The sequence below is a fragment of the Curcuma longa genome, chromosome 15, assembly GCF_044706935.1.
Source record: "Curcuma longa cultivar G26 ecotype Majalengka, Jawa Barat chromosome 15, ITB_CL_G26_1.1, whole genome shotgun sequence".
Taxonomy (NCBI): Eukaryota; Viridiplantae; Streptophyta; class Magnoliopsida; order Zingiberales; family Zingiberaceae; genus Curcuma; species Curcuma longa.
This window is the reverse complement of record NC_133875.1, coordinates 8,920,603-8,932,611: the sequence shown is the minus strand read 5'-3', so window position 1 is coordinate 8,932,611 and position 12,009 is coordinate 8,920,603. Positions and strand designations below refer to the sequence as shown.

The 12,009-nt window shown below is 35.2% G+C and overlaps 1 protein-coding gene across 1 annotated transcript in view; it reads left to right on the top strand.

Annotated features, from left to right (window-relative positions):
* Positions 1-11,794, top strand: part of LOC141846123 (serine/threonine-protein kinase PBL35-like) — a 30,829-nt gene extending 19,035 nt beyond the window's left edge. The window contains exons 4-7 of the mRNA XM_074734113.1: positions 2,938-3,071; positions 3,143-3,266; positions 10,946-11,293; positions 11,367-11,794. Coding sequence (XP_074590214.1) covers positions 2,938-3,071; positions 3,143-3,266; positions 10,946-11,293; positions 11,367-11,383 — 623 coding nt within the window. The 3' untranslated portion in view covers positions 11,384-11,794. The remainder of the gene's footprint in view (positions 1-2,937; positions 3,072-3,142; positions 3,267-10,945; positions 11,294-11,366) is intronic.
* Positions 11,795-12,009: the final 215 nt, after the last annotated feature.

The window sequence follows — 12,009 nt, the reverse complement described above, 5'->3', positions numbered from 1 at the left end:
TTCTCACTTGGTTACCAGATTTAAGGAACTTTAGTACTTTAGCCTGCAGGTCTAGAGTTCGAATCTGGGGAAGACAAAAATCCACTGGGCAGGGGTGGAAAGTCCTAGTAGGTAACGACACGGTCGATGGTCGAAGGCCCATGACCCGCAGAAAAATAAGGGGTCGGGATAAGTAGAGTTCCCTTGGGCGGACGGGCCGGGTCGTTACATGAATTACCTCACTTGTATTATACATATTATTCACAATAAACATAATTCATTAGTTTTTTAGGCTCCATGAAGTGTAAGGATTCTATAGTATTAGAGAATGCTCCTGGGAAAGGTATTCTTTAGTGAGGTGATTTTCACATAGTAGGGTACTCTAATGTTGAATAGGTAGATTCTCCCGTAGTTTGGGGATTGACATTGCTTCTATGCCTTCTTGTGAGGTAATCTTATTTCTGACAATGAAGTGGTATACACACATCGAGTCTAAAGGTAGGGATATGGTTATTGCCTTAGCATCATGTGAGCTTATTTAGATTACATAGTTGTTGACAGTGTTGGCACATGCTCCTAAAGAGCTAATACAATTGTCCTGTGACAGACAAGTGTGACAAACAAGCTGATCTATAGTTTCTAGTTCAATATTTCACGAGAGAATAAAAATATAGAGATTGATTGTTAGTTTGTTAGAGATGTTGCTCTAATGGTTAGTTGGCAATTAACAAAGTCCCTAAGAGTATTTGATACTTATTTGTGAATAACACATATAGGGACTAAAATATAATATTACAAGTATAACTTGCCTATATATAGCCAGGGTTCTTGTAACACTATTCGGTAATAATTATATTGCAAAATCTTTCAACTTTACTTGTAACAGAGCGTGTACTTGTTCCCTTAATGCACCATCCTATCTTTATGTCATGAATCCTCTCATGTTGTGTTTCTTCTTCCCCTTTGCCTCCATGCCCTTACCTAGCTCATTCAAGAAACCCATTGCCCTTTCCTATGTTCTTGCATTTGTCTCACCTGTCTTCAACTTGGTAAATTTTTTTGTGAGATAGTTGCAATTTTTCACCTACAAGGAACCTTAGGAGATCTAGTCGTCAATTTCCAATGTGCATCCAAGATCATGTCCTCTCAACCACAATAACAATTTAGTACTCATTAACCATGTAAATTTAAATTTGAATGCCAAAAAATGTTGTTTAAGAAGACATCATAATATTTGAGCTAAACATTTATGATATTAGATGTACTAATAGGCATTGATATTAGATGCAATACTTCTTTTTTGTTTTCGCTAGCTTTACTTTTGAAGTTGTTCTTGGTTATTAAAGAAAACATACTAATTATAGTCTTTACCTTTCAATAACGAGAATGAAATGTTTATTATATGCGGTGAGGTTTACAACATTTACCTATCTAGTCAACATAGAGATGCCAATTTACTCGGGCTACTTGTGGCCCTGCCCAACCTTACATAGTTTGAACTATGCCCATCCTTGCCCATATATAAACAAGCTAGCTCATATTGGGCCCGACACTAGTTGTAGGTTCTTGCCGACGTGGGAGTCACAAGCAATTTTATATTTAATTTTTAATTATTGAATTTGAGTATCCATCTAATTAATGGGTGACTTTGGTTACCTATATGCAATTTTTTGTCAAACTTTAATTAGGCTGGTCCCTAGAAAGGTACTCCAATTAATGTTGTTGTCCATGCAACGGAATGATGCCATGGAGGGGCCATGGAGGTAGTTATGGTCACATCTTCTTCACCTTGCACTTAATGTGCTTGCGCCAATCATTGGTTGGAGTAATGTTAATAGTTATCTTGTGTATGGTTGGAAATCTTGTACTATGTTGAGCAGCACAATCGAAACATGTTTTGATAAATTATCAAAATTTGATATTACTTAATACATGCAATATCTCATATGCGGCTATATCAATCATGTTGATGAGTATCATATCATGTCAACACTTGATACTCCTTGGCATGCTACATCACATGTTGAGATGAATTGAGAAAATCATATTATTATTTTAACAAGATAATGTCAAAACTATACCATTTTCTATGGAACATAAAGTTAGATATAGTTGTCTTATCTTCTTTTTCTTTTTCATCTTTTTTCTCATTTTATCTTTAATTTGCCATCATGCTATACATCAAATTATCAGCATGATACTGAAATAGTATTGTTTCAGTTATAGATCAAAATTCTGATATGGCTCAATATTTTAAACCTCAGTCGTTGGCCCTTTACATCATTAACCAGTATTTTACCAATATCTTTTGACTCATTTTTCATTGCCTCCACTATCACCATTATATAGATAAATTATAAGTAACCTTTCTTCAGAACTCCTCTAGCTCTTCCAGTTTTGAGGCTACTCCAACTTCTGGCACAATTTCTATGGTAATTTGAAAACTTCTTAGCTTATAGATTTATGTGAATCTTCCATGTGATAATTGAGAAATATTCTTTACACTCACCTTTCCTCTTTACACATGTTTCATTAAATGATAATTCATATAGCTGTCAAAAGAAAAGGATCATTACATACAACCCCATACTTCCCTATGAATCTTTTATCTTCCTATATGTCATGGACTTATCTCTCTTCATTTTGAAGCACTTAATGATATTTTGTCTTTCATTCTGAAATAAAGGTGCAAATTTACACTTCCACAAAATTGTATTTTGATAAAACTTGAATTTGTACAAGGTGCATTATCTCAATTATTTACTTCTGTGGTCGTTATTTATCATATTACTTGTGTTTGTACCTCTGAAAAAAATGAGGTTCCAACCATACAAATGTCGTTATCTAGGAGTAAATGATGTTAAAAGGTATCTCGAAGCCAAATTTGTTATTGAAAATGCACTTGTCATATATTATGATAAGTCTCTAAGTCTGTATTTACTTTATTATAACTATCAGGGGCTCTTCCTTTGCCTTGGTCGAGCAGGATGAAAGTTGCCCTTGGGGCTGCTAAAGGACTAGCCTTTCTCCACGGCGGTTCTGAGCCAGTTATTTATAGGGATTTTAAGACATCTAATATTCTTCTAGATGCAGTAAGTGATTGATGTCTAATTTGGATTTTCAAATTTTGTAAGTTCCTTGATCATGGACCCTTCCATTTCAGGAGTACAATGCAAAGCTATCAGATTTTGGGTTGGCAAAAGCAGGGCCTCAGGGTGATAAGACTCATGTTTCCACCCGTGTTGTTGGTACATATGGTTATGCTGCTCCAGAATATGTGATGACAGGTATGCTACAGAAGTCTAGTAGCTTTCATGATGCAGTGATTAATCTGCTTTATACAACCTAGGTGATTTTCAAATAAATTGATGGTTACACTTTCTATTCTTTGTAGAGTTGATCCTAAGCTAAACCTGATAAACCTGGGGGATAAGCCTGGCTGAAATATTAATCTGAAATATTAAAACTGTTGAAGGATCTCCAAATGATTATCTACTTAAGCATTAATAAGCGCACCAAAAACTAACCACCAAATTTGTACATGTCAAACTAAGGTGTAGCAACCATGCTTCAACACCATTGATGGGCTTGGAGTAATCCTGCTTCAACATGACCCTCACTATCATGATTTAGAGGTACAAACTTGCCTCCAATACCATGTCGACATAGACGGAGTCCATTCCATCCCAGAATGATTAGCCACTTGAACTGGATTCCACTCAAATTTCAATCAAAATGTACCGTTCAGTGATGATGAGTTCCACATTACTTGCATCACTATATCAAAATAAAACCCATTTGATTTAGTCATGTTGGGCATTTGGGTTGTGTTGAAACTAGGTGTTCCACACTGTCTCTCATAGATGTGTGGTGGTCCTTGGCCTTCTTATATTGAAGAAATTTTCCCCACCTAGTGGTTAGCAATTTTGGGACAGAACATGTTCCACCTTTCTCCAACATATAAGAACAGCCAATTCATTAGCAGAGATCATTCAGAATATGGCAAAGATAAACCAAACCTGATATACAAAACTATGAGACTCTGGTTATTTTTCATTTAATTACAATGATGAAAAGAATGCCAGAATAATATTTTACTTGCAGAATCACTGCTGATTGGAAAACAATTTGTTTTCCGCTGGGTGAAAATAATGGATAGTAATGGTGAGAAATGATCCAACTTCATTTTTACAAGGGATAACCTAATTCAATTAACAAAGACGAGTGATTCTACATGCTTCCATTTTCATATTTGAATTATCATGGTATTTAATGAGGTTGATATCAGTCTTTTTCTTTGAAACTCGAGTGTATTTTGGTATGGAAAATGGCACTGAAAAGAATTGTCCAGTTTGAACTGAGACAAACATATCCAAAGAGCTTGTTAGATCAAGCTTGGGCTGAAACAAACGTGTTTGAAGAGCTTATTTTGTCAAACTTGAACTAGTATAATTAGAGATAATTTTGGTCAAAAAGGAAAAAAAACTAGAGCTAAATTTATCATTATTAAGTAGATTGGAGATGTGATATTAAAACAGAGAAAATATAGACCTACATGTGACACCATTGTTTAGTTCCACAGGATGAGCCGTAAGCTAATAAAGGAGAGGTTATGAATGAAATGATTTCTGTTAGTAATCCTCTCATTTACTTTCTTACTATTTTACATGTATCCATGCTCTGATGTATTTATATATTAACAAATAGGTCACAATATTTACAAATAGGTCCCTCAATCTCTGCTTAAGTTGGTTCAGAAATATCTGAAACTTCACCTTGTTATAAATATATTCATTTTTCTACAACCTCACAAAGTCTTAGTTAAAAATTTACCAATTGATTTAAAACTAATAAATAAAATAATAATCTCCCAGTATTGCACATTTTCCCTGATGGAGTGATAATCTATCTTGTCTTTCATTCTCTCATGAAAGACTAGATTAAAGCAATGCTCATGATAGTATGATTTTTTACATATAGTTTCTTGTCTCAATAGAAGCATTCAACACACTCAACTCAATCATCTATTGTTTAAGCTAGATGAGTTCACAGGTTGCAAGAATCAGAGTCATGTATTTTGCTTCTGCACTTGAGCTGACCACTATAAGTTTACAGCTTATTCTTTCAAGATATTAGATCGCCTCACAAAATAATATAGGAAAACTTAATCTGCATCTATGTTCCCTGGCCACGTTTTAATATAGATCATATTGTTGTGGTCAACAAAACCATTGGACTTGTCTCCTAATGATTAGGATATTGTGCCTATTGATTGATCCCACTAAGAATAAACGCTGTCATGGTTAGTGATACTAAGGTAGTTTAATTTACTACTAAACTTTGATACTTTTCTTGGTCATCTAATAATTTGTGACCTAGCATTAGTCTAACTGTTGGTTCCATGGGAGCCTCAAAAGACTTAGCTTCTATCATACCAGTCAAGCACTTATTTCTGTTGTGAATATAATTGTCATCCCTAAACATCCTAAACAGGAAATTTCTATAATTCCTTTGTGATTGCTGCACGATCAATGCCAGTATCACCATGTCATCATTTATATAAACAGTTTATAAGGAAGACATACTTCCCAGACTATAATAAGAGGTAAGATAAAACATCAACTGATTTGATATATTTATCATCCCAAATTCAAGAAGAGCAGAGGTAGATTTAAAATGTCATGCCCTAGGATATTACTTCATCCATACAGTGACTTTTAGTTTACACACGAGGCCAATCTTGAACAACAAATCCAAGAGGTTGCTTTATGTATAATTTGTCAATAAAATCACTATGAAGAAAAACTTTTTTGATATCCAACTAATAAAGTGACCATTAAAATATTACTGGCAAAGTAGGATTAAAATAAAGCAATCATAGCCATATACCACTTATTGAGCCTTACAGCTGATCCATGAATGGGGGATGCCACAATATACCCACTACAACTAGCTATAAATTTGGGAGGAAGAGAATCAAACTCCCAAGTATGGTTAGCATGTAAAACTGTCGTCTCATTTACCATAGCATGTTTTAAACTGGAATAGTTAGTGCCTCTGAGATAGTCTTACATATAAAAAGGAAGATTAATTAATAGAGTAATTGGGGATTAAAAAAAGTATGAAAATTAGCAAGAAAGATGGTATAGGGTAGTGCATCTGCGAGTACTATTTCAGAGAGGAACAGAAAGGTCCAGGTTGGAGATAAGAAGCTATTGGATGGTGTGAGGAAAGCAGATAAGTCTTGTGGAGTGGCTGCTTCCCTTTCTGTTTGCTCACACGATGTTCATGCACAGATTGATCTTGGTGGTCTAGGAAGAGTAGGGACAGTAGATTGGTCACAAGGTGTGGTTGCTTCCCTTTCTGTATTGTCTCTTGGTTTTCATGCATGGATCTGCATAGATCTTGACCTTCTACGCTAGGCCTGCAGTGACATTGGCTTTGGTTTTTGTATTTTTACAAGGGAAGAGGGTGAAATTGACAATGAAATATGATTTAAAATTTCGAACCGTATCGGAGTTTCGGTTTATGACCAGAACGATATGGTTTCGATATCGTATCGTGCCATGAAAATATAGTTTCGATACTTTTTAAATATAAAATATATTAATTAAAAAATATTATTATAATAATTTAATTACTATAAATACTTACTATTAAGTTAAACTAATATTTTAAAATTAGAATTGAGTAAAAAATTAATTTAGGATTAATTAAACTCTAGACGTAATGATTAGGATCAAATAAGTTTAAATTAAATTCATTTTTAATTTATTTTAATCAAGTTAAGGAGGGAGTTTTTTTGAGAAAAGAAATAAGAAAAAAAATTAAAAATAAACATATAAATAAAAAAATAAAATATGGAGGAGAAGAAGAAAGAATTAAGAGGGGGAAAGAATTAATCATTAAAAAAATGAAAAAATTAACAATTAGAAAAAAAATAAAATTGAAAAAAATTGCTTAAAAAATATTAACCGTTAAAGAAATAAATAAAAAAACAACCTCGCATGAGCCTTGTGGCTCGCGCGAGGCCTTCGTGATGGCTACGGAGACTTGCTGTCCATGGGGCCTAGCGGACTCGTCATGCGAGGCTTGGGGTGTGCTGATGTAATCACTGTATCAGTCGGCCGATGGAACGAAATGTTTCACTCATGCTGTCCGTGCCGCTCGGGTTGCTCGGGCCGCTAGGCATGGTACGAGATTTTAAACCATGCAATGAAATACGTACAAGGATACACTATAAACTCAAATATGAGATGATGAGGTGCTATAAAGATTAGTAGTTAAAAAAGGTCACATTTGCAAATTAAAGGCATGATGCAATCAAGAAAATAATGACATTACCCCTTTTGCAAGTGAGAGTAGCCAAAAAAGGTATACTTGATAGATATGGAAGAAAACTTGTCTTTACATCAAGGAGATGGAGAAAGCTGGTACACCTAACACCTGGTGGAAGATAAGACAAGAGGGAGGAGAGTGTTGAAAAAATTTGACTATGAAGAATATAAGATGGCGTGCAATTTACTAAAGCAACATTTAATGAGAATTATTCCATAACTCTAAAGAAACTCATGTGAAATACTACTGTGCGAGCTGTCTTGACCAAGTGTTTGTTCTTTCTTTCAACAACATGATTTTGTCAGGGTGTATAAGGATCAAGGATATCTTAATTGGAAAATAATAACTGGAAGGGATGACAAAAACAACTTTTTAGCATTGTCACTCCTTTAAACTTTGATAGACACACCAAATTGGATTCTTATCTTAGCATGATAAGAACAAAAATGAAAAAGATTTTAGAACACTTTTATAAAGTAAAGAAACCATGTCATTTTAGAGTAATCATGAAGGTAATACATTTAAAACCCAGTGAAGATATTAAAATGTACTGATGAAAAAGATGTTTCTACATATTGTTGAAGTTGAACAAGGATGATTCCACTTCTCAAAACCAAAGACAGAACTCTTCCATAATATAAATAATTCTAGTTTCTCATTCCAACAAATGATATATTTGTTTACCAAATATGTTTTCCTAAGTGACAAGATTTACATTTCAGACTTTAAAGATCAAACAGACTATGAACCATTTTAAGTAAATTATACAGATCTGGGTGACCGTAGTGACAAATCTGAAAAGGAGATGATTTAGCCACAAGCGTACATGATGATAGGGGTGTTGCTAGGTGATACTAGCTATGAGTGCTTTATGCAACTTACCTTCAGTCCTTGAATCCTAAATGGAAAAAAAATTGACAATCAATGTTAAAGTGTTTTTACTTTACTGGCAGTAAATTGAAAGGAAACTCGTGTATAAAGAGAGAGGAAAGTGAAAGATGAAGAAACAAAAATCTGCTCAATGTTTCTTGTTAATGCGATACATATATTGGAAAACATGACATTAATAGGACATGATAGTAATGCAAGGCTAGAAAAGGAAGAAATGTTACTAGACATATTGAAGGAAGACACTTGAATCTAGGATCTAGGGAGATGATACAGAGGTATGTGTCAAGCAAGCCGTTGATGTAGCTCTATGAACCATGAAAGTAACAGCCTGAGTTGATGCACCTGATACAACTTAGAATTGAAGGTGCTGGGTATCTCATCAATGCAGATAGTGATGTTGGAATTGGAAACCTAGAACTAGATTGCTTACTGGTTAGAGGGTCCATCCTCTGAAGGTGGTTCAGATTGAGCCACATGAGCAGTATGTGAGGAATGACCTAGTTGTCCATGTAAAATGTAGCATATTCATTAATATGTCCATGGTTTACACAATAATGTACATTGCTCTACCCACCCTGTTCACCTCCATAGCCTCCACATACTCACCTACAGCCTCCACCACCTACATGAGGCCTTTTTAAGTATAGCTGAACCATAATAGCATATTAGACGGACACCAAGTTCGGAGAGTGGAACAAACGTGGTAAAAGCATGTAACATCTTCATGTAGACATTCAACATCAGATAAGGAGGGAATGAAAATGCCTCTTAAATTTTTTTGTCTTCACTGGTTCAAGTTTAGGAAAAAATCACAGAGGAACATAGTGAGCAGCTTGTCTGAATAGTCTTGCATGACCTGAAAGTTTGGTGAAATTTGGAGTAACTATCTGAAGTGACAAAAATCCACCAATATAGGTAATCATCTCTATTTCAGGTTGGCATAGCTGGAAGAGATTTACAATCACCTAATAAGAACGAGAAACACCACTAGTATAAAAATCTCGTGCTTATGTCCATGTTTTGCAATATGAAAAAGAAATATCAAAAGATGCTCCTAAGGCTAAAATTAATAACTAACAAAAGGAGGACAACTAATTGAGCATCAACCCTCTACCCTGCATCTTTCTTTTGTTCAAGAATATTTGCAACACTTGCTAAGTGTTTCTAAACCACATTTTGACATCAACAACCCAAGAGAAAGTAGTGTCCTCCATTCAATTTCTCAGTGGTGATAGTCAAGAGTCTGAAAATTTTAGGAGCACAATGGAGATCTTAGTATTGAAAGTAGCTCAGTTGGAATAGTAATAATATACAAATGGCAAGAGTCCAACAGATGCAGCAGAATTGCACAAGGACTTCAGAGAAATTTACCAGAAAGATTGTGTTCGACAACATAGAGCTCACTGGATGTTGTAAGGATGCTGCATGGAATTCAGTTTGGTGGATACAGAACAAAATTGTCGGAATGAAGAATCTTCAATTTTGGCAATAGAAAGAGGATTCATGGGAAAAAAGGAGAAATCTACTCCTATTGACAAAAAATCTGCTAGAAGAAATTGTTAGTTGCAAGCCTCATTGAGGATTGTTGGACTAAGTGAAGAAATTAGGACAATCTAGGCTGCAAGTGCTCGATATTATTAGCCATCTCTTGATGGTAGGATATGGATGAAGCAAGGTAGGCCTGATTATACTTGGATTCACACAATTATGAGGAAGGAAAACATGGAAGTTATGCCTTGTACAAACCCCAACAATGACCACGATGTTGAGGTTGCATGATAAAACAAGAAGAGTGGGAAAGAACATTGCTTGTTCTGGTGTTGAGATCACATTATGAAATAGGTCTGAGCCTAGCATCATGCGCATGAGAAAGCAACAACATACACCTAGAGGATTTCAAGATACCATACAATAGGAAAAACAGGTTTATTACCTTATTCCCCTTAAAAGTCTGTATATGCATTACTATTATTTTACGTGTATATCCTATGTACTTCTATATTTATAAATGGATTACCAACAACAAGCTTAGATGGACAAGCTGCTAATAACTTGGATATAAGGATTTCAGTGTTGTGTTTGAGCTAGATAAGTTAATTAGTTAGTTTTTTTTTCTTTCATCTGGACAGGTTGTGATAATTGGTGGCAGAGCATACCTAATTTAGAATTAGATACAATGAGGTAGAAAGGGCTATTTTGTGTGTTGCAAAACCACCATTCGGTCTCCTATATTTCTGATTAGGATGGTGTTGAACCTCAGGTTGAGATTTGTGTCTTAATAAGGCCACCAAATATTAAGTAGGGAAGATAAGGATATTTTATTTTAGTTCCATATTGAGAGTTCTTAATAAAGCTTTATAAGTTGGGATGGGTAAACTAATGTTAAGCATTTCGGGTATGTGGTTGAGTCTACAACTTAATAGGTCAGAGCTCTCATCTTGGTGGGTTGTGATATAAAGTTGTAGTGCCTTTAAATACTAGTATACTGTTGCATCATGCTGCTTCTACATTTCACAGTTTTAAATTTCCATAAAGCTTGACTCTCAAGAACTTGTAAACTTTGATTTTTGGAATCTAAGATATAGTATCTATCTGGACTCAATAACTCATTGTGTTCCTGGGTGTTTTGTTCATTTAGGTATTTGTTAAGCCATGTTGTTCTAATTGTGCGTAAGCTTATTATTCATTGAATCAGCTAAACACTGATTAACGAGGGTTGCACGTAATTTAAATACAGGACACTTGACATCAAAGAGTGACGTCTATAGTTTTGGAGTTGTGCTCCTTGAAATTTTAACTGGTCGAAGATCCATGGACAAGAATCGGCCTAGTGGGGAGCAAAATTTAGTGGCATGGGCAAAAATGTACTTAGGCGATAAGCGAAGGCTTTATCAAATTGTAGATCCTCGTTTGGAGTTCAACTACTCAATTAAAGGAGTACAGAAGGTTGCTAAGATAGCTTACTGTTGCCTCAGCAGGGATTCCAAAGTTCGTCCTTCGATGGAAGAAGTTGTAAAGGATCTCATCCCACTCCAAGACCTCAAAGACATGGCTTCATTATACTTTCACTCTCGAACATCACGAGGTAACCAAGATGCAGGCAAAATTGCAAATTTTCCCCCTATATAAAAGACTACTGACAACATTTTTGTGCACAGGTAAACATTCTCGTTAACAAATATTTTACTGGAATACTGGGAGGCTGAATGTTCTGATTGTATTTCGTCAACCAAATAATGTTCGTGGGTTCTAATCACCGTGTCTACCTAAAAACTAAATGAGTTAACTTCTGTGTTGTCAATATAGGCCATAAATGATTCCATATGCTTGTTTTAATTTGGATGATCCCTATATCATTGTATCCAATGCAATGGCCCACATGCCACTAGTAGGGATAGAAATGCTCATGTTTGTAAACCATGATGACTAGATTAGATATGAGCAATCACTCATGCGTTGCTCATTCCTGTTCTTGCTTGTCATTTCATGGGTCCGGTTAGATTTGATTGTATGTTTCATGTATGAGGGTGTTCATCTTCTTGAAAATGTTTTGTAGAGTTAATCCCATAGTTTGATGGTTACAGAATTTGGTTTGGCATGTTGACATAAAATTGTCAACCATGTTCAGTATCTTGCTAGTCTTCACCCACACCGTAGAGATACTCTGTGAATGCGTGCTTCAAGGTTTGACATGTTATTCTACTACATTATTGGGTTGATTCATGGATATCTTGGAGCGATTATTATGAACTCAAGCATTTATGTAAGCCCTGTGGATGATGCTTGCCCTAACTTCCTGTT